Genomic DNA, 23,657 nt, shown 5'->3' with positions numbered 1-23,657 from the left:
TGCTCACAGGTACAATCGGTCCCATTAGCCCCGTGCTTGCTTATTTTTGGAATTTGATCAAAGATATATGTAGTCATTACGTCATCTGACATTTTGGTAAAACTATATAATAATTACAAGTAATAAGATTTACACAAAACAGCTGGCACACAGTGAACTGAGGACTTACAGATCCAGCATTTACTGGCGGTGTGACATCAGGTTTCTGCAAGCATCTGTGCAGAGAGCATGCTAACATAAAGCTACCAGAAAATCAAGAGTCATGTTGAAGCTAAGGGTATGCTAGTGGCGTTTGCTGTGAAATCTCTTTGGTTGGAATTTGACTTAGTTTTGTGTTGTCGGCTTTTCATTAAAGCTTAAACACCAAATGAAAGGTCATATAAATGTCATGCATGACCTGCAAATGCTGCCGATATCTCATGTACTGTCTCATATCACCCCGGAGGAACCCTCCCGAGGGATTAATAAAGTTAAATTTAATTTAATCTGATAACTTTAATCTCAGCCAAACCGATTTACTCACGAACAAATAAAACACTGAAAAAGCCAAACAATAACATTTTTAAGTTATCAAAGTGACTTCTATATCATGTTTAAACCGAGTAGCGAAAGACCGCGGGGGTTTGAAAACGATGTGTCGATCGTCTCAGATATTTGAAGTTTACACAGCTACATTCTCACCTGAAAATATGTTAAATGTTTTTTGCGACCCAGAAAGAGAAATAAGAGTCATATTAAAACTAAGTATCTGCTGCCATTGTGGGAAACTGGAACTGGCTGGGCCACGCTATGAATTCTGAGATATGGTTTTTCAATTTTGTTGTCTGGGTGGAAAATCGGGAGAAATTCGGGAGAATGGTGGCTCCGGGAGATTTTCGGGAGGGGCACTGAAATTTGATATTCTCCTGGAAAAATCGGGAGGGTTGGCATGTATGGTTGTGGCAACATCACTAACCTTGTCAAACACCGCAGAGGAAATCATATCACAGAATATGACGAGTGTATGTTGAGGTGAACTGAAGAGGAGAGGGACAGGTGCTGCTAGGGCGAGACAGATGTCTCTCACGGAGTCCTTTAGTGCTGCAGGCAGGCAAGGTGTTCAAATAGCACAACTTCAGTTTTTTTTATTTCTATATGATGAACTCTGCATTATTAAGTGATAAGAACAAGTAATCTGATGTCCTGTAATCATTATGATGCTATAATTTGAGATACAATGAATAAAATAAGGTTTTGTACAAAGTATCGGTATCAGATCAGTATCGTCGATACCACCCTGAATATTACTTGGTATCGGATCGGTGGTTGAAAGTAGAAAAAAGAATAAATATGAGTATATTTTGAATTACAAATGAGTAGCTCTCAGTATATTTGTATAAATATCAATCCGGCCTACTTGTGGATATCTTTTCTGCTATTCTATAAATTAAAAAAAAATATTTTCAAAATACATTTTTTTAAAATTACTGGATTTATTTATTCAAATATTCTTTCATTTTATCCTGCAGTTGCTCGCATCACCATATAAAGAGTATATTTACCAGCATATAGGGGACAACCGACCAAAATTTAAGAGGGGGACATTTTCTATTATATCAAAAAAATTAAGTAAAATCAAAAGAGTGAGAACATTCATACTATCAGTGCAATAATGCACTTTCTGACCACAGAAAACATGCTATAAACTAAAGCGCACAGCAAGACATTTACATTTATAAGTGTGCTCTTCTGTGAAGCGTCCTTGGGCGCTTTACAGAAGAGCGCTATACAAAGGCGCTATACAAATACAAGTTGTTATTAATAATATTATTACAACAAGAGTCAGTCCTATGCACCGGGCTACCTTTACAGGCTACACAACAAAAAAGAACACCAAATAACTTACTATAAACTACACATGGCACACTTAGCTATAACCATGCACAGACGGTACATTAGAATATGGCTAATGTGGACCCAAAATGCAAATTCAAAGTCAAAGTTAAGGTGAACAAAAAGCGAAGTACATAAAAAAATGAACTCATTCATCACAGATGGCAAAGGAAACACATGAGCTGACAACAGTACAACAAGACAAAGTGCTAAGGCAAACTGAAGCTTTAAATAGACACATGAGGTAATTATGAAGTAATACCACAGCTGGGGAAAACAAGGGACAGGTGACAAGAATCAAACGATCAAGACAAGGGGGAATTAAACTTAATACAAGGCACGAGATAGTACAGAGTACCAAAATAAAGCAGGAAACAACAACACACCTACAGACGCACATTTAACAGACGTGGACGCCACTGGAGGGCAGAAAAATTGAAAGTCATGGAATAAACTATAAGGAATTTTTCCTATAATAGCAAAGTACAAAAGGAGAAATAACCAACAGCTAGAGTCTAGAATGCAAAAACCAAAATGACCAGCACTAACAGTAGACCAACCAGAAACTTAAAATAACTAGAGAACCAATTTCTGCCAAGGCAGCCCACTCTCTGGGCACTATTTACTTTTAAGGGAATAATATTGTGTATTTTGTATATATTAATTTTGTTGCCTTTGTTCTTAGAAGTTTTCAGTGCAAAAAAATCAAGTGCCAGCTGCAGACTTTAATTTTGAATCTAATTATTTAAAAAAATATTTTTATTTATGTTGATATAATACATGTTTAACATTCATTTGACTGTTTAGTGACTGTTCATAATGATTATTGTTTATTCCCTGCTCTGACCTGTCCCTAGGAAGGTCTGTGCGTAACAACCAGGCGGACCCAAAGAGCCGTGCGTCAGCAGACGTGTGCTGGGCACACTCAGCTTCCCTCCCTAATGAAGGTGTTACACAGCGAAGCCGTCGTAAAGCAGTGTCTTGTGATTAAGTTGTGATTAAGTGTGTTCATGAATCTTTACAGTAACTGCTAATTCTTTTGTCAGGTGAAGACACAAATGTTGCAAATGCTTCATGGATACATTTTCATACTCCATACTCTGTGACAGCCTCATGTAAAGAGACCGTCCAGGTCTCTAACTGTTTGTATGAAACGTGTGCTGTGCGTGCCATTTTGTGATCTACAGAGCCCCTTGTGTACATTTTGAGATAAGTGGTTTACTATCTCAGCAAAAGTTGATGTTATTGCAATTAAAGTCAATTGTTTGTCTCTGTTTTCTAGGAAACCACATTATCACCCACACGATTTCTGTCATGACTGCACAGAATTTAATTACTGCTGGAAAGAAGTTTAATGTAAACAGTGCTTATAACACGCCTGTGGGGCTTTATCACAGACAGTTAAGGAAACTCTTGGATTGTTGCACTCTTTCTGGCAGAAGACTTTGGCCAATTTGAATAACAAACCACAGCAAAAAATGCCACTGAATGGTCAGGTACAAGAGCTAGACTGAAAAGGAGTGAAAAAGCACCCAAAGTCATATGAGTCTAATGTAAGATTGAAAAAAAAAAATCAGGGTTATCCCCTTAATGTATTTTGAATGAATATTTTTGAGCTTTTTGGATAAAATTGTTTGGACAAAAAGTACTGGATTGATTAGAACGTAATCTCTTAGATGTGTTGAAAAATGACATAAAAATGTCTTGTCACTTCTTGTCACTTCTTTCTACCAACTGCAGAGGGCGCTGCTGTTCAATTAGTGGAGACGGCTTTAGGAAACACGACATTTCTAAAAGTGATGCTTTGCTTTGTTTAAAACTAAAAACAAGCAAAAAACGACAACAAAAAACAAACAAATAAAATAGGCGTAATGAGGGAAAAGTAGAGGGAAGAGGGAGGTCGTTTTTCATCAGTTTGAGAGCAGAAAAAAAATTAAAATGGTCACGGTAGCCAAGGAGTATCAACTCAAAAAAACTCAAACTAAAACCAAGCGAGAAGTCCCACTCAAATATTACATGCACAGGTGCGACAGAGGTGCTCTAGCACCAACCATCAGAGAAATCACCCTTTTCACTGGTTGTGTCTCACTGAGAAAGGCTTTCCCAGAGATCTGTCTGGCTTCTCCACCCGTTTGCTCTGCTGAAGCTCTGCAGTCTTCATGCCTGTGCCACTTCTGCACATGCTCTGTGTCTTCTCCTTTCTTTAATACAGTGTAAGTAAGCAGGTGTGGCGAATTGCACCGATTAAAGTGTGGGTAGAAAGTAAAAAGAAAAACGCTCCAAAATAAAGGTATGCAAAATATATAAAAACATGCATAAAACCATACTATAGAACCTACCCAATAAAAGACAGAATAAAGCATTAAAACTACTGTTAACTACTTCTACCCTGACACACCTGACACACTTCAGTGCGATAAAATGTCCAGTTAAGTTATTGTCATGTAAATTTGAAGCTGTCATATGTCAGTCAAACCACCATGATTTTTATTGTTCCCCCACAGACCATTCTTTTTCTCTTATAAAAACGGCATTTGTCTCAAAATATTCCAGCTTTTTCTTGTAGAGTGTTGTAAACAGTGTTTATCAAATACAGTTACACTCTTGGATTGTTGCTGTCTTTCTGGCAGAAGATTCTGGCCAATTCAAATAACAAACAAACAATCAATCAGAGGCGGAGCCAGACATTTTATACACACATGGCTTAGCCCTAAAAGGTAGTATGCATGTGGGATTGGGGGAGGGTAGAACTAGGGATGGGTATCGTTTAGGTTTTATACGATACCAGTGCCAAACCGGTACTTTTGAAACGGTGCCGGTGCTTAAACGGTGCTCAAACCGGTGCTTAAAGAATGGAGAACACAAACTTTGTCCAAAAACCTCTCATGTTCAGCTGGTTTTTTTTGTAAAAAGATAACAATGTTAGCCTTTTCTGCAGCTATGGGGCATATATGGCATCACTCTTGGCTGGAAGCAGTGCTTAAACAATGGAAAAAAACAAATTTTGTCCAAAAACCTCTCATGTTTAGCTGTTTTCCACTTTTTCTTTGGTCATTTTAGCCTTTTTGGCCAGGGTGAAGAGAGTACTTACTATCAAACAAGAGGACAGCTGCATGTAGCTAAGATGATGTTTGCTAGTTCACCTTACATGCATTAATTTAATAACGTGGTTAGCCTACTCAACGTAAATTACACACGAACAACATTAAGCTACTCACGCAGAGAAGAACGGCTGCTGCTGCATCATCATCCGTCATCATTTCTGCTACACTGGCAGGGCTAGGGGCCAGGACTCTATCCTTCGGGTTCTTGGGGGATGTTGCTAACTCCGGGACCGATAACAGGCACCACACCTGCAGTAGATGTGCTCGATGTGAGGTCTTGCAGCAAGCTATCAAATACATAAAACATACATACATACATGCATAAAACAGGACTACAACAGTTCAAAATCAGGACTACTTAGGACTTAACCAGAATCAAAACTAGATGATAGTAGCACTGAAAGTCATCATAGACCTGCACTACACTGACAACACCCCTTTATTGTGGTAAATGGCCTGCATTTGTATAGCGCTTTTCTAGTCCCTAAGGACCCCATTGGCAATGGCAAGCTACATTGTAGCCACAGCTGCCCTGGGGCACACTGACAGAGGCGAGGCTGCCGGACACTGGCGCCACCGGGCCCTCTGACCACCACCAGTAGGCAAACATGGGGTTAGTATCTTGCCCGAGGATATTTGGCATGCAGCCAGGAGGTAGCCTGGGATCGAACCACCGACCTTCTGATTAGTGGCTGACCTGCTCTGCCACCTGAGCTACAGCACCTGGTAACATGAGACTGTATCTTTGAAGCTTGAGTTTTGCAAACCTATCAATGACATTTTCAGTGTCAATATTATTCAAGTATTCCTTTTCAATAGATAATTTGTACCATATATGTCCTCATTCTCCTCCATCTCCCTCTCTCGCCCTCTCTGTTCCTCTCGCTCCCTCTTTGTGCTAAAAATCAAGCCAAACACCAACATCATCAAATAAACAGTTGAAACCAGATATTTACATACTCTTCAGAAAAAAACAAAAAGACTTTTTTAATTGTAAAACATCAAATCAGACTAAATGTTTATTTTTTTAGATTGATAAATATAAAAAACATATTTGTTCAATTTAAGAGTAAAGAGAGAAACTATCTGTATTTCTTAATTGCAAATTGCACCCAAATTGTATTCAAAATTGAGCCACACTTATGGAGCTCCACAATTCTTTTCCTGGTGTTTTGATTGATATCTCATGATTTTCCCATGTCACAGAAACAGGCTCTGTGTTTTGCCTTATATGCATCCACAGCTGTGCCACCAATTTACTCACATGGACTCTACTAACCTATCAGAAGCTTCTTAAGCTCAGAATGGAATCGTTTGGAGTTTTCTTATTAATTAACAATAAACTAAGTGTATATGTACTCCTAAATTTGATGAAAGTGATAAAAATAGACAGCTCTGTCTCTCTTTATTCTGACATTTAACTAATTCAAAAGATATTTCAATATTTATTTATCTAAAACAAAAAAGTTTACTCAACATTGATGTTCAACAGTAAAAAAAATGTTTTTATGTTTTTTCCCTAAACTGTATGTAAATGGTAAATGGCCTGCATTTGTATAGCGCTTTACTCAGTCCCTAAGGACCCCAAAGCGCTTCACACTACATTCAGTCATCCACCCATTCACACACACATTCACACACTGGCAATGGCAAGCTACAATGTAGCCACAGCTGCCCTGGGGCGCACTGACAGAGGCCAGGCTGCCGGACACTGGCGCCACCAGGCCCTCTGACCACCACCAGATATATGTAAATATCTGGTTTCAACTGTGAATATACTGCTGTGTGTTGAAATTCCTCTTGTTTTGCATAGAAATATACTGAACAACATACAAAGCATAATATATAAAATAACATCTCCCTGAGTTTTTTCTTTGAAAGAAGCTCCTTATGTCTATTGTTGAGTGCTTTGTTTAGCCGTGGAGGGTAACAACTGAAAATATGAAATAAACACATATGTAAGCTAAGACTCTCTAAAAAAAAAAACAGCATTGTTGTTGTTCGGCTTTTCATTTCGCCATTTGTTGATTCACTCCAAGAGCAAGTAACGTAATATGGGTCAAGTGATCAGTTTGATATCAATCTTTTGCGATACACCGTCATGTTTACATTATTTGTACAGTACCAATGATTTGCTTTGGTACCTGGTCAAACTTAAGCTCTCCTCTGTCTGCCTGGCTCCGCTTCTCCTACAGCAAACTCGCAGGCAGCAGCTTCTCCCCCCTCGCTCACATGTGTAAGTGCTGTGCTCAGTGGCTCGTGCCTGAGCTCGGATCATACCAAAATTAGGGGGGATTTATGACTGTGCGCTATGTGCTTCGAATATTGTGTGTAGTTTTTGTTTTATACAGTTGTCAGCCAGGCATCTAACTATGAAACAAATTACACTCCAAAAGACCCCGGGTTTCTGAAACAACACCCCGGGCTTAAGCCCAGTAAGCTACCCGCCCCGCTCCGCCGATGCAATCAATCAATCAATCAATCAATCAATCAATCAATCAATCAATCAATCAATCAATCAATCAATCAATCAAACAAACAAACAAACAAACAAACAAACAAACAAACAAGCAAACAAAAACTCCAATGAAAATGTGATGATGCTCACACTTTAACTTGGTTCCCAGAATTTTTGCTTCATACTGATAACATGACAAATTTAGTTGTTGCTGATTTCACCAAATGTTCCAACTTTATCTTTAACAGCTTTGTTCTTTCGGTTACTGACAGTGTTCTTGATAGCAGTGGTAATTTTTGCAGCATGGCAATTGCTGTAGTCTTCATGTTTGTGATCCCTGAGATTTGTATTCAACCAAAAACAAAAATCTTGAAGTCATAGGATACCTTTACTGCTTTTACAGTTGCTATGAGAGGTAAAAAAAAAACAAAAAAACAAAAAATAACACCAGTTAATGCGCCCCCCCCCCCCCCCCCCCCCCATAAAAGATATCAGAAGTTGGATAAAACACAAAGGAAATATACAAAACACACACACACACACACACACACACACACACACACACACACACACACACACACACACACAGACAAAAACAAAAGTAATGTTTCTCGGGTGACAGTAACGTGACTGAACAGCTGTGGAATTGATATAACCACAATATGTGAATGCTTGCAGTAAAACATGCTTAAAAAAGTGGAGCCTTCGCATAAAGTCACAGTACTACCTCAGTGACAACTTATTTTGTAAAGAAACGTCTCTGCAGCATGTTAAAAATTTGTACAACTGGATGGTCCGATGTCAGGCTGGACGAGTGGTCTACACACCCTGGAGGTGTGGATTTGAATCCCATTGTTGACATCATAAAGCTGGAAGGCTCTCAAAAGGAAACATGGAATAATAAAGATGGAGGACTACCTCTCCATTCTTCAATGTGGAACTTGAAAAGCTGGACACAACTGGATCCAACAGGACAGTGATCCAAAGTACACACATTCGTGCTGGTGTAGCTCTATCTATACTATTCATTTATCTTTGTGATTGGTCAGTGTAGAACGACGTGGCTGCTTTGCCTGAAACACAAGAAAGAGAAAGAGGAAAAGAGCTTTCAATCTTTATTTGCACAAAGTAAAGCTGTTCTCCATCCTAACTAGCAGTAACACTGACCTTTGAAGTTACCCACATATTGTAGGGCAATACATACTTTTGTTTGGATGGCAGTGTTTTCACTGTTGCTAAATTGTATTTGTACTTCCAGTGATTTCAAATTAGGAAACTGTGTTACCATTCATGCAATGATATTAATGTGGTGTAAATGTTAGGTGAAGTGAGGCCTCAGTATCCACTATGTCCTCCTTTTTCAGGAGCTTTTCAGAATCCATGCTCCCAATAAAAGTTTTTTTTCCAGTGCAATGTTTGCCAGCATCCGGTAGAAGGCCATCTCTGTACAATTTATTTTCTTTTTTCTTTTAAGCGTAACATATGACATGTACAGTGCTGACTCTGTGAAGAAATGAGCACATTGCACTTAGTTTTCCTACAAGAAGGGGTTAAATGTCAGACTTCTTTACACTGAAAGAAAGGGACACATTTGAAGAGCTTTGCACTGGTTGTTAGCTGTAGTTGTAATGGATGAAGCTGAGCTGTATTTGGCTCACAACCTAAAACAAATCTGACACCCATAAATTATAATATGATCATGACATGTGGAATGTAACTCTGGACTTACGGAATGTTGTGGACAGGAACCCAAGTCAGAAAATGGTTTTGTATTTGTGAAGTGAATTAGCAATAAGCTCATGCCTGAACTAATCTTAGTCTATTCTCTCGGTTAAGTTGTTTTGACATCTCTTCTTTTTTACCAGCAGAGGGTAGCACAATACAATAATAGGTGGAAGATTTTCAGGAAATCCTACAGCAGGTATCACTTAATTTCTATATCTTTTCTTTTAGACAGCTGAAAAAATAGAAGTTCTCTCACAAGCATTTGTATTGCTTATTCAGCTTTAAAACATGAATACACACACACACACACACACACACACACACACACACACACACACACACACACACACACACACACACACACACACACACACACACACATATATAAAATTAGGGAGACTTGACTGAGATGCAATGTTGGAAACAAACAGACAAGCAGAATTATGCGATCCTTATTTTTTATGTGATCTTTTTCTTTTAGTTTAGGAATAATTTGAAATAATAGTGTCAATATTACACACGTTTATATTTATTTTCCCTCATTGTGTTGCAATTACAGTAAAGGCTGTAATTCATAGATCACATAATGACAAGAGCATAGCTTCTGCAAAGATACACAACGCACATTTAGCACATTTCCAGCACCAATCTGGTCGTAGCCTCATTTTAGACTTCAAACTAACTGACTGACTGAGCTCAACCTACGGGGCCACAGTCAGTGTAAACAGGTGCAAACACCTTCTAGTGTCATTTCCAATAAAGATAACCCTCCATGGCCACCAAAAGAGTATCTTAGATATTTAAATACACAGTTAATGCTCATCATTTTGTCCAGCTTGCTGAGGGCGTGACAGAGATAGATATTAGGATTTGCAATTCATGAATCTTTCATGGTCATTTAAATCCAGACTGTATGTGCTGAATCTGTCTAAGGGGTTTTATCCTTTATAAAGGCTGTTACCAGTTCAAATGCCTTCCATGCAGATTTCCATTGTGGTTCCAAAGCAACTGCCTAGGCATTCCATTACCTTGTACCATCTCCAGTGACTCAGATGTTGTTCCCTGTCAGGTGTTTAGAGGTCTGTGTTGTGTATTCAGCACCTGTGCCTGATTCAGTGGCCCTGCTCTGAGCTCTTTGATGTGTGTGTGTGTGTGTGTGTGTGTGTGTGTGTGTGTGTGTGTGTGTGTGCGTGTGTGTGTGTGTGTGAGAGAGAGGACAGGCGAAATGCAAAATGGACAGCCCCAGGCCATTTTGCTGCTCCTCTTCCCCATGACCACCACCTCTGAGTCCACAGAGGGCTATCCTGAAAGCTAAAAACCTTCACACACACACACACACACACACACACACACACACACACACACACACACACACACACACACACACACACACACAGAAATAAGCACAAGCACATTTCTGTGTGGGCTTAGTCAAAAGCCGCTGGTAGGAGCCTGGCGGAGAATTTATAGTGAATAAGATTTCACACACTCTCCTCTCACACACTCAAATTAAACTCATAAAAAACAAAAAAACTTGCTTCACAATGCCCTTTTCTCCTTGCGGCATCTTGTCATAGATCTAACAACCAGCATCTCTTTGAACACAACCACCTATAGTTTTGAGGATGCCATTTAGAAATTGTGATTTTACAGGATGTTTCTTGTTGATTAGTACTTGGATCTTTTTGTTATGGGAGCATCATGAAAAAGAAGCTAAAAGGAGCAAAGAAAACACAAGAAATATGAGCAGTAAGAAGGAAGATGGTTAAAATCCCCAAACTCTCTGTTGTCAACATCTATTATAGTTCCCAGCTCCAGTTCTAAATTACAGAGTCACGATAGCTGTGCGTGCATAATTTTGCTGTCTGATGAGGGATTGTTGCCAGCATTGTAGATGCATCATAAACTGTATAAACGCTGAATGTAGCCCCTCATGTCAAAAACATACAGTCTATCGTCTGAAAAATGAAGCCAGTGTGAATATGCCCTAAATCTGTATTAATTTCTGAGGCCAGCAGGGGGCGACTCATCTATGAGATGACAACACGACTTCTCCTGGAACTCTTTCTGGCTGTTTGTTTGTCTGCAAACTCTTCCACCAGCATCAGGAGTTGGGCAACCAAGCTTGGCACACAGGTACATCTTAGGCCCCTGAAGGTTCTTATCTATATCAGATATTATGACCTCATCATGATCCCCAGCAACCACCTAGCAACTGGCTAAAATTACCTGCTTTTAATATTGATGTATCTACAACACAGAATTCTGTTGTTTTAATTTCACAACAGTAACATTTCATCTAACGCCACAAAAGCTGAATTATGAGATGATATATTACAACACATCATGTTGCCCAGCAACCACTTAGCAACAGGTTAAAGTGACCCATCTTTGGTACATAAACAACATCTGCCCTACGTGTTTGTGGTATGAATCACTAGTGTCAAGTCCTCTTCTGTACACATATTGTTAATTACACTTCCTTTTAAAACACAGCAGATTATAATGCAGGGTATGTTTGAGGCTTAGCTACAATGTGATTGAAATGGTGATATCACATGGGTGCTCCATAATTTGCTGTACCCTTTGCTCCTGACAGCAAGATTGCAATGGCCAAAATCCTAAAGACAAGTCTTCAAAGCAGGAGTACACAAATATCGCAGTAGCTACATACATTTTTTTTCATAAAGTCTGAGACGCACTCATTTTAGGTTTCACCTTCAACTTTTTAGAAAAATCGTCCATTGTTTAGATAAAATAGTTGAACACCTGGTTTATCACTCCTTTGTTTGTGAAATGAAAATAAAAAATTAGGCCCAAGTAGTAATTAACAGAATTGTGCTGCTTCTATGAACGACTACTGATGCAGATTATGTGCTAAATCGCTTCCTTATCTTTGCCATTGCCCCTCTGGATTTTAATTTTTCTCCCCATCTTAACATCTCTTTGTCTTTTCCTGTGTTTGTTGGTGATTATGATGTTTTTTCTGGGTGTCAGTTTGCCCTTTTCTAACCACTTTATCAGTCAACTACAGCAATCTGTCTCCACATGTTTCTCTTTTTACTGTATGTGCTCTTCCTGTAAATCAGACCGCTGCCAGGTCTCAGCTTTGCAAGCAGTTCATCCAGTCTTGAATATTTTAGTTACAGGGTTATTGATTGGTTCTGCCGGGCCCATCTGGAAGCTTAAGCAGTGAAAGTGCCATATCTCAACGGTAGAAGACGCTGCGTGGACGATAACTCCTAAGTTTTTTTAAACAACCATATTCCAATAATACTAAATCAAATACATCTGAATAGCCACTTTCATTGTTATCAGCCCAAATGGGACACACACACACACACACACACACACACACACACACACACACACACACACACACACACACACACACACACACAAAGTGACCCATCCCTGCTGCATTTGCCTGTGGGTGCAGGTGCTCTCCTAGTGGCTGGTGAGCCACACCAGTTAATTAATACCACTGGAGTGTGTCAAGAGAAGGGAAGGAAAAATGCTGTTGTTGGCAGAAAAGTGAATGAGTGACTTTTTAAACTTTTAAACTTCATTTTACCTCAAAACAGACTAAAAGTTACGGGTCTGCATTCTTTGGGGTTGGACTGCATCCGTAGCCTTTGGGGGGAATACACAAACAAACATTCATACAAATGGAAACCCTAACACAGGCGTGGATGTTTGAGCCTGCGTACTGTATGATGAGGATGCTGGTGAAATGCATGTACGTGTATGCGTGTGAGTCTTTCAGGACTAGACAGACTTGACATCCTGTTGACTTTGATCTCTTCGCTCGAAGTATCTGAGGTGGTAAATATTTTCGGATTTGTGACATTTTCTTCCTCTGATACTCTTTCCTCAAGAAACACGGATATACTGCGTAATCCTCTGTGCCAGCAGATCTCTTTATAAACCCATTTGGCGTAAGTGTGAGGTGTGATTTGTTTTCCTGATGAACAGCACTGACCATTACAAGAGAAGACACATTTAAGAACATCAGACAGAGGGGGAGCAGCTCCCAGTTGGTGTCTGCAAGCTGTCATGTTACCATCGTCTGTCTTCAAGCCTGGGCTTTCCTTCAAAAACACAAAAATAATTACACACTCGGTCCACACAGTAGCAGAAATAAGCACTCAAAATAACACAGGGCACTCGTGTGACAAGAAAAAAAAAGAAGTCATTCACAGATATGTTTTTTATTTTCCTATAAAAATATTTTACAATAGAAAACACAGCTTAAAATATACACAGTCCACTTAGTGATGCAACAGCTGCAGAACCCTTCAACTCAAATATATCAGTCTATAGGTAAATATATCTTTACAGCAAGAATAAATTCAGCGGGGCTACAGGGAACTGTCAGTCACCAAAAAAACCACTCTTTGAACTCTATGAGCTGATCAAAGTAATGTAAAAGATACTGAATTATAAACTGATTTCAATAGTAGATACAACTAAACTGAGTGGAAGGAATGCTTATAACCCAGAGGTGAAAATGAGCAGCTGTTCCTCACTTAGTCCGATGATTCAGGCATGGAAACTGGTCCGTCCACCTACTCATCCATGCATCCGTCTACCTCTCACAGCAGGAGTAGGAGCATTCAAACATTAATGCTCGTTGCAAGCACACGAGAGCACAGGATGTTCGTATGTGTGCACGCAGTGGGGTTTATTAAAAGGTCGGTTCCACAAATAAAAAAAAAAATCATGTTTACCTCTGGTGCTATGCTGCCTTGCAGGTAGTTTTGGTTTTATCTCTCCAGTTTGAGTAAAATAGAGATGAATGGAAAGCAGCAGTGCTTGTGAACACGCAGAAAAATGACTTACTTGCAAATTCAACAGTAGTGTATCTTTTCAGAAAGTGTTCCTTTTATTCTGAATAATTTACAGGTCTTGTTGCAAACTGGAACTAATTTTTAACACCAGAAAATCACTGTGAGTTCTGTAGGTGGTCAGAGCAACACCACCATTATTATTTTGGCATAGAAAATGTATTGTGGTACTAAAATCTGTGTGTGTGATGTTTGTTTTTGTCTCTCTGTGTATGGACAGACTGCTGCATTGTCCCCAATTTCCCATTGGGGACAATAAAGTTAGCAAAATCAATCCATGTACATAGCTGGTTATAATCTGAGTTTGAATATAAAAAGAAAACATGGTTTAGGTTATTTAAAACAAATTTTGGGCTGATAATGGATCAGTGCTCCTTTTTATAATGGGTGTATTCCTTTGCACTTGCCTTCAAGTCAAAATAAACTTAGTATGTTTGTCATGTGATGATTTGCTGCTGTAAACTTAAAAAACATTTCTATTCACTTACAATTTTTCCTTTGCAGAGATTTGGCCGTTAATCATTTGCTGAAGCTGTTTTCACACATGCACTGTGGCCCTGAACTGAGCACAAGCATTTTACATGGATCAGACAATAAACAGTCTGTACCCAGCCAGCTCACTAAAACAAAGTCCATGCGATGTCTGATTAGGTGCATGTGAGAATAGTACATGTAACTGACCAGTGGATTACAGTTAGTTGGCTTTATGTGTCCTGCTCCCTTTCCAAAAGCAGAGTACCTGAAGTATCTGTTTGCTGCATGAAGAAAAATTATGACAATGCACCGGATGAATCTCCTCACTTCTTCTCTTGTGCATGTATGAAAACAGCTTGTAAAGCACTGAAAGCTGGGTGATGCCCATAAGAATGACTGCTTGATGGCAGTGCCCCTTGAAAGTCATGATAAATAAATAACAGCAAATTTAGAGCAAAAAGATACTAAATTATATAAGAAGAATATTTTCCAGTTGTTGGTTTGTTCACTGGCCCTCTGTCCCATGCTTTAGCATCATAGCAGTTCAAAGCGGAGAGCCAGCGAGAGCGTCCAGAGAGGCGGCAGCAGCCAAACGAGGGACGGGGATGGGCGGACGCCTAAAGGCGAGGCGGTGTCAGAGGTGCAGGAGCACACCTCGTATCCGTTCTCTGCGTGGTCTGGGTGGCGGTGCACGTTGACTCTCGTCTCTGTGCTTTTGGGCTGTGTGTCCGGAGAGTCCGACTGCATCTCTGTGCACAACAGCCAGTCCGTTGCGATGAGGCGGGGGTATCCTGCCTCCACCTCCATGTCGCTGCCTGGCACTCGCCAGTACTCCTTCCCCTTAAAGAAATAGGACGAGCCTTCGGAGACACAGATTAGAAGGTGGGGATTAGTGTGTGTGTGCATGAACTACAGATAAAAGAATACAATACTAGACTTTATACTAATGGCAGTTCAGAATTGTCTTTGCTCTTCGCTCAAAGCTCAATAAGCAGAGAACACATTAAACACCAAGGGCTATAATTTGTACCCAGCGTGCTAAGTGTTTATGTTTAGCATTTTCACTTATTACCTTGCCCCACAGTACATCTGTTTGATAAACCAGAATGTGTGTGAACCAGGTGTCTACATCCATCATGGAAAATTATATCATTTAATTTAATATAACAGCTGCGTTTTCCACCAGTGTGCCTTGGAGAGGAAACTCCGCTGCAGTTTACAAACTTGCATGGACCGTAGCACAAAAACTATAAACCTGTCTCAGAAAAAATGACATTTATATACAAACTAAATGACCACAGCAAAAAACTGTGGAAAGAAATGCAAATTTGCTTGATTTTAACAAAAATATCCATGTGATATGAAAGACGGCATGCTTATTTATGCAAGTTGTCTCCTGGAAACTCTGGTGGTCATACTCCAGCCATCGCTCCGATTACCTTTGTCAGCACTGAAGTAACTGGTGAAACAGGTAATTTTTTAAATGTACTTTCATTTCAAATTTTATTTAAGAGTCATGAATCAAACCAGTAAAAATGGGACTCATTAAAATATACATGGAAAGTATATAAGGCAAAAACAGAGTTTGTATAATTCTAATGAAAGTCAAATATTGAAAATTTATATTTGGCATGACCACTTTTACTCTTCAACACACCCTGAAATATCTTAGGCAGCTTCATTCAGAGCTCTTCTCTGGATGCTGACTGCCTTTTCTTTCTTTCAAGATGATCCTATATAGCTACAATAAGAGATCTGGGGGTGTGGGGAGGCCAATCCATGACTGACAGTGTGTGTTTTTCTATCCAGGTATGCTTTTACTGTTGTAGCAGTATGCTTGGGATCATTTTCATGCTGAAAAATGAAGCTGTCAATGTGCCAATCAGATTCTCTCTACATGGTATTGCATGGTGGATCAAAATCTGATGGTACTTTTCTGGATTCATAACTCCAACACATTTGATCATCACTGTTGTACCTTTCTGTCCTCCTTCTGTAGATAATCATTAAGATTTGAACCAGTAATTACAAATTTGGATTCATCATTCCAAACGACCTGTTGCCACTGATTTCCAGCGCACTTTTTGCATAATTTGTCACACCTCAGTTTTTTCCTGCCTTCATTAAGAATGGCTTCTTTACAGCCAACCTTCCAATCTTCTATTTTTGATGAGGCTTTAGCAAACAGTACATGGATCAACAGAGGGGTCAGATGAATCACTCAGGTCCTCAGTCAGGTCTTTGATGGATTTACTGTTTCTTGGAGACTTTCGTTTACTGTTCATCTGCAGTAAAAACTCTGAAAGAGCTTCAGAAATCCTGGAGAACTGCTGCTCAAGATCACTATAAAAAAATTACAAGAATGCCTGGTTCCTTGCACGCAAACTATGTACTATACTTTCATATTAGATATTAACATGTGATCCTTTTGAAGAAATAATTAAGTAAAACTGACATGCACTGGGTATGTAGTATAAAGTGGATTTTGTATTTGCCTTTGCTGTTCAGACCATAGCAATGCCTTATGGGTGCTCTTGACATAATAATTGAACTGTCAGTTGATTGCTACTGATATACCCACCACTGTGCTTGTCTATTCACTACAAGGCACTTAAGTTAATTAGAGTCACCAGAATACCAAATGGGCATTGGCACTGTGCTTCTGATGTAAATGCCACTTTGCTGAGTGCCATTATGACAAATATTTTCAGGGTTTATCAGATGTGGTATTATGAATGATAATAACATACAAAGTTTGTGGGCAATATTTTCCTCGCACGTTCTTTTTTCTTGCTCTATTTCTGATGCGGCTATAGTGAATGCACTCATTGAAATTGTGTTCATTTGAGACAAAAAAAATTGAATTACAGAATTAAATGAAAAACTTAACACCTCCGAATGAATGCATTAATATGTGCTTAACGTTTGTAGTTTACAAACTCATAATAAGCTTCCTGATCTCCCACAGACTGAATTCGTTATCGTGAAGGCGCCCACCTCCTCCAAGGCTGTTCACCTGATTCCTATGAATTTTTTTTATTAACCAGTGACTATGACAAACAAGCAGAGGGAAGTAAACATGTGATAATGGTGTGGCTCATTAATAAGTAAGTGGCAAGAGATAAACAAGTGAAGGAGTTTGAGCAAAGTGAAAAATGTTTTCCCATTGTTAATGGCCTTGGAGCTCGCCAAGTGCAGAAGAGCTCCAAGAGCTATAGCTTCATAACTCCGGAGTGAATAGTGTTTGTCTGTGAATGCTTATTCAGACGTATATATACCTAAACCGCATCTTATTCTATCACAGTGTGTGAGGAAGTGTTGGAGGAAGTGGGGAAATGAGAAGAAAGACAATAACAACAAAAGATAAGGACTTATTAAGGCATATAGGACCTGTAGCCATAATAGAAAATGCTTGATATTGTCTTCAGAACTGCTTTAATTATTTGTGGCATAAAGAGAAAGTGCCAGAAACATTCTTCAGAGATTTGGGTCCATATTGACATGATAGCATCACACAGTTGCTGCAGATTTTTCAGCTGCATATTCATAATGTAATCTCTCGTTCCTTCACATCCCAAAGGTGCTCTACTGGATTGAGATCTGATAGCTGTGGAGGCCATTTTACTTCAGAGAACTCATTGTCATAATTGAGAAATCAATTTGAGATGATTTGAGCTTTGTGACATGGTGTGTTATCACCTCAGGGAACAGGTACGCTGTGCTCACAAAGGGATGGGCATGGTCAGCAACAATACTCAGGTAGGCTGTGCCATTCAAACGATGCTCAGTTGGTCCTAAAGGGTTTAAAGTGTGCCAAGACCATATCCCTCACAGGATTACATCACCAGGAGCAGCCTAAAAAAGGCAGGAATTTATCCATATTTTCATCTTGTCGATAACAAATCCAAACTAAAATTCACCAGTCAAGCTTCTTTCAATTTCCTAATGTCCAATTTTGGTAAGCCTGTCTTGGCCGACACGAGTGTGGTGTCGTGCTGCTGTAGTCCATCTGCTTCAAGGTTCGACGCATTTTCTGCATAACTTGGTTGTATTACTGTTGCTCCTGTTTTTATGCGTATACTCATTTTGAACGTCAGCAGCTCGTGTTGAACATGTACTGTGTTGTTGCCATGTGATTTGTTCATTAGATATTTGTGTTAATAAGCAGCTGAATAGGTGTACCTAAAAAAGTAGCCAGTGAGTGTATATCTGAAGTAATGTACTGCCTGCATTGCTGTCACTTACTGTATGTTTTTGGTTATTGCACTAATGTTCATATCCATGCATTGTCCTTAAAAATGCATGCCAAACAGCTTTCATGTCAAACACAATTTCTGAAGTGAAATAAAAGGATGAGTGTCTGTACTCCCAGGACGCTTTGCCTCCATTTTCTACATTTTCTCAGGTCGAAACCTAGATGGAAAAATGTGGCAAGACCCACAGCTTTTACAAGAAATCCTCATTCTTATAATAGTGCTGCTCCTGAAATAAATGCTTTTGCTTTGTAGTTTGTGTTTGTGTTGGGTAATGAGAACAATTAAAATGCCTAAAAAGTGCAACGCAAGTTGATGTGGCAGCTGTGCTGGTCTAGCAGTTTTCCTCTAAGTGGGTGAAGGCTCACAGCACCTAGTAATCCTTTTCCTGTGCATAATCATGAGGATGTATTCACACTTAGCTGCAGCATAGTACAATAAAGAGCCCAAGATGCACTATCGTGCATGGAAACACACCTATGGAGTTTAATTCTTCTGAGTACTCCCAATCTTTACCCTACCTACACAGCCAAATTACAATCCTAAAGCAGCTCTCTGTTTGCAAAAAGCGTAGGCAACAGGGTCTTCACCTTTCAAACATGTCCTCACTTTCTAACTTTAAGTATCATTTTGATCTTCACAAAGAGAATATAGTACACATTCTACTTTCTCCTCTGTCACAGTTATTGGAAGATCAAACTTGTACAGTAGGGCTTAATGTCACTTTGTCTTTTTCAACTTGTTCTTTCTTTCCCTCAGAGATCAAGCGTCCTACAGCTGTCAGAATCTGGAGAATACACTTCATGTCACTGAGTTCTGGCTAATAATACAGCTTCTTTGACTGAAGATGAGTCATGAGCTGTGCAGAACAAATAAAGTTCATGAAGACAGTGAACCCTTTAAGTTTCATCCACCGTTATAGGTTATATAAGCTTGTGACTCTATGCAGACTCGTAGTAATTTTCACCTATATAAAGGGTGTAAACTAATTAGGTGATTTATATGATATGTTATGCCAGTAACTTATCTTGAAGGACATCTTCTGAAATATGTGAATCAAAGGATGACGCTGTTATACTTTTGTAATTAAATCGTGTAAAAAGATGAAAACCCACAACACATTCCTCAAGCTTCCCAGTGAGTCTCTCGCCCCCAAGGCCATTAATGCTCACTAGGCATGTAATTTCTTTTATTAATCAATTAAAAATACTTTAACTTCCTTTGTGCTGCTTAGCAAATCTTTTCTGAAACAGGAATAAATAGTAATATTTATTCACAACCATTTTTTGCTGTGTATTAAAACACACTAATCGGCACTTGTGTACCTTCATAGTGTCGGTGAGGTTGATTAAAGATGGACTGCCCTGCCAAAGTTCATGATAATGATAGTGCACGTAATGGTGTGGCTCTCAATTAAAAACAATTAAAACAGCTCCATGGACCAAAGGAATGAAGCATGTCAGAGTGTCTTCACAGTTAACACCTTTAGCTACTATTGTTTCATTAGTTTTGGCCTTTTCATTAACAACAACAACAACAAAATAAATAAATAATGCATGTCTGACATTATGCAATGAACTGGCAAAACTGAACACAAATATAATTGGTCTCATTGGTCTCATATTTACCCTAATGACTGCTCTTGAGTAAATGCTGCTTTTAGTCACTGCAATTCTTGGCTGTGTAATAATCCACACTTATCAGCATTTATGTACCATGATAGTTTTGGTGAGGCTGAAAAAATAAAGACTGCCCTGCCAAAGTTCATACTCATATTCCCCTGATTGGCAAATGGTTAGTTACTTGGTGAAACTGCTTGTTAAGAGGTAGATGGGGTTCCATCAAAAGGCTCAGAGACAGCATGCAACACACCGACTTGTCCCTAAACACTTGCCGACTGTCTGTGAAGCCTGAAAGTTGAAAAGCGCACAACAAAGCAGAAACAGATCATTCGATAGTGACCACATAACAAGGCTTTTGATGAGCTGTTCAACAACAGCTGGGGAAAAGACAATTTTACTTATCCAGTGGTCTCTAGGCCTGTGCGACTAAGGCCTTAACTCAAGTTGATATTTTGACTCTACTAATTTGACAGTACTGCAGATATAGTGTTAGCTGGTTTCTGAGAACTTGAGTCTAAGATCAAATCCATAAAAGGCAAGACTATTCCTGAGTGCTGTACTGATGTCAGCAGCTATGATTGTTTTTAGAATTACAGAAGTATTTATAGACTTTATGTCCTCTTTCCCTCCATTTTTCAACCATTTTCTATGGTTTTACTGTCATTACCTGTTTTTTTAAAATTCGTATCACGTGAATGAATCTATATTTCTAACAACTTTAATATCTTTGTCCTGAAGTCTTATATTCTCTATTACTTACACATTCTTCGAGTATTTCTAAATAATTTTTATGGCAAGATGTCACCACGTGTCCTCTTTCCTCTTTGGTGTCGTATCACTCTCTTTCCCTTTGTCTGTTTCAATCTCTATTTCCTGTCTATTCACACTGAGATGGTGAAACAAACCGAGAACAGGCTTTGATGTGGCTTCAATTCCCAGGTCCCATGGTTTGTATATGTGCATTTAGGCAAATGGGTTTCCAACTTGACTGCTTTTATCTCAAAACGATAAAAACAACAACAACAACAACAACAACAACAACAACAACAACAACAACAACAACAACAACAACAACAACAACAACAACAAAAAACCCCTCCAAAACAATCTTCATCCAAGCAAGTGCTTTAGCACCATTTAAGAATTATGAAAATTGATCAAGGCACACTACTGCGACTATAAAAGCAAAAACCAAAATGGATTTAAATTTGGCAATTTTTGCAAAGATAGTTGGATCTTCTCCCCTGTGTCAGCCTTTCAACTTGAGTTTCAATTTTAGTAAAAGGAAATCAGAGAGAGCCAAATCTGCCAAGTAGGGTGGGTGGCAACCTGTAGATGCTTCACAAGGAGACAGCATCGAAGAGTATGGTCTGTTTTAGGTTCATAACCACCCCGTAAACTCTATCTAGACTAACCTGTTTACACGTGTGAACACCTTTCATTCACAAGTGTTCTTTCATGTAAACTGCACTTGCATGGGGTGGTGTAACAGGGAGCAGAAGGTTTGTTTCTTGTTGAAAATTCTGCAGAGGAAGAACAAGTACCCTTATGTGTACACACACACACACACACACACACACACACACACACACACACACACACACACACACACACACACACACACACAAATATACAAACATGTGGGTAAACTCATCAAAGAGCTCAGAGACCTCCGAGTCTACAAGCTTGGAAGACAGAACACAGACCACTGACAGGGAAAAGAGCTTTGCTGTATTTACATGCGCTGCAGGGTTGGTTAGAGACATCCTGGCTTCCACTGAGCATTCTCAAATTTTAAAAATAAGTGTCTGCTTTTTTGATGGATTTTCAAAATCCAAAAACACTCTCAAGCACCATCCAGAGCCTAATACACTGACAGAAAAGAACTGCTGCTTTTGTTTGAACACATGGTGTTCAGGCGATTTTACAACTCTTAACCAAGATGCAGGAGTGATGTGTTGTGACCTTGAGTCAGCTGGTACAGTGGAGCTATACAAAGTGATTACACTGGGCAAGCTCCAAGGTTTGACACTGCGAATATGAAGCAGTGTTGGCAGACAAGACCATGTGTGCAACGTCAATAACAGATAAAGGTTAAAAAAACAAACAAACTCCCAACCCTCTATTGACACATGAAAAAAATTAAACAAATTAATAAACAAATGCAAATGTTCTTCTAATCTGTATCCTACAGCCACACCAAAACAATCATGGATGCATCCAAGGAATGCCAAATATAAATAAACTAAAATCAAATAGGAGCAAATGGTGGAACAAAATGCATTGCGTGAATAATGAAAACTCTTAAAGGACACGTATTAGGCTTTTGATTTGTCTCGGAATCTGAACACTGAATCCCCAGAACATGCTTAAATTTTTAAATCCATGGAACATGCTTCACTTATTCTGAAAGATCCATGACAGAAATAATAGATCACAAATTGCACCGCAGGTTACAGGAGTCAGCTGGACAAAAAACAGCCTGGATGTTACAACATGACTGGCTGTGAGTACTCCAGAGGGCAGTCTTACATTATTCATGTAAGAATGAAGCATACATTTTAAGACTGAAGAATAAGCAAAACAAAAGGTTTTGGTAAAATAACCATATTCTGCCAAACGACACTTAAATTCAACGACAGTGTTGGCAGATGGCTGCCCCTCCCTGACTCTGGTTCTGCTCGAGGTTCTTTCCTGTTAAAAGGGAATTCTTTCTTCCCACTGTCACCAAGTGTTTGGCGTATTCTCTTTATTATTGTAGGGTCATTGTCAAACAATACTAAGTGTTCTGTCGTGGGATGGAACCATCTAAATAAAATGTAACTGAAATTGAATAGAATTGGTAATGCACACTTGCAGGTAGTTATTTATGTAAAATATAAAGATAATGAGGAATTTGAAGCTGATGAGGTGAGCTTGGAAACATTATTTGGGAAGGGTAAATTAAAAAAGTCACAGCAATTTGTCTACATTTGACTTAAAATGATAAATGTTAACATTTATAATGCAAAAGAAGAAGGTAAGACAGGACCAAAATCACAAGGATACTCTCTCTGTGAACTACAAAGCTGTACATTTGATTTTATAGCAATCTATAATATCTCTACAGTATTTTTTAAAAATTAAACAATGTGGTTTTTGCCTTCAGACAGTTCTTTGGGGTACAAATCCAACATGGGGCTAGAAACATACCTCAGAGATTTAGGTCCATATTGACATGATAGCATCACACAGCTGCTCCAGATTTTTTCAGCGCCATGATGCAAAATTCCCATTCCACCACATCCCAAAGGTGTCCTATT

The 23,657-nt window shown here is 39.1% G+C and overlaps 1 protein-coding gene across 1 annotated transcript in view; it reads right to left on the bottom strand.

Moving 5' to 3' along the window:
- Positions 1-13,362: 13,362 nt before the first annotated feature.
- LOC146665882 (matrix metalloproteinase-17-like) overlaps positions 13,363-23,657 on the bottom strand; it is a 97,290-nt gene continuing 86,995 nt past the window's right edge. The window contains exon 10 of the mRNA XM_085413667.1: positions 13,363-15,340. Within this exon, the coding sequence (XP_085269793.1) occupies positions 15,015-15,340 (326 nt within the window). The 3' untranslated portion in view covers positions 13,363-15,014. The remainder of the gene's footprint in view (positions 15,341-23,657) is intronic.

The sequence above is a fragment of the Rhamphochromis longiceps genome, linkage group LG7 (genome assembly GCF_057381845.1).
Source record: "Rhamphochromis longiceps isolate RC_006_pf linkage group LG7, R_longiceps_female_GT1.1, whole genome shotgun sequence".
NCBI lineage: Eukaryota > Metazoa > Chordata > Actinopteri > Cichliformes > Cichlidae > Rhamphochromis > Rhamphochromis longiceps.
Note: the sequence above shows the minus strand (reverse complement) of the source record. Positions and strands in the feature narration are given on the sequence as shown.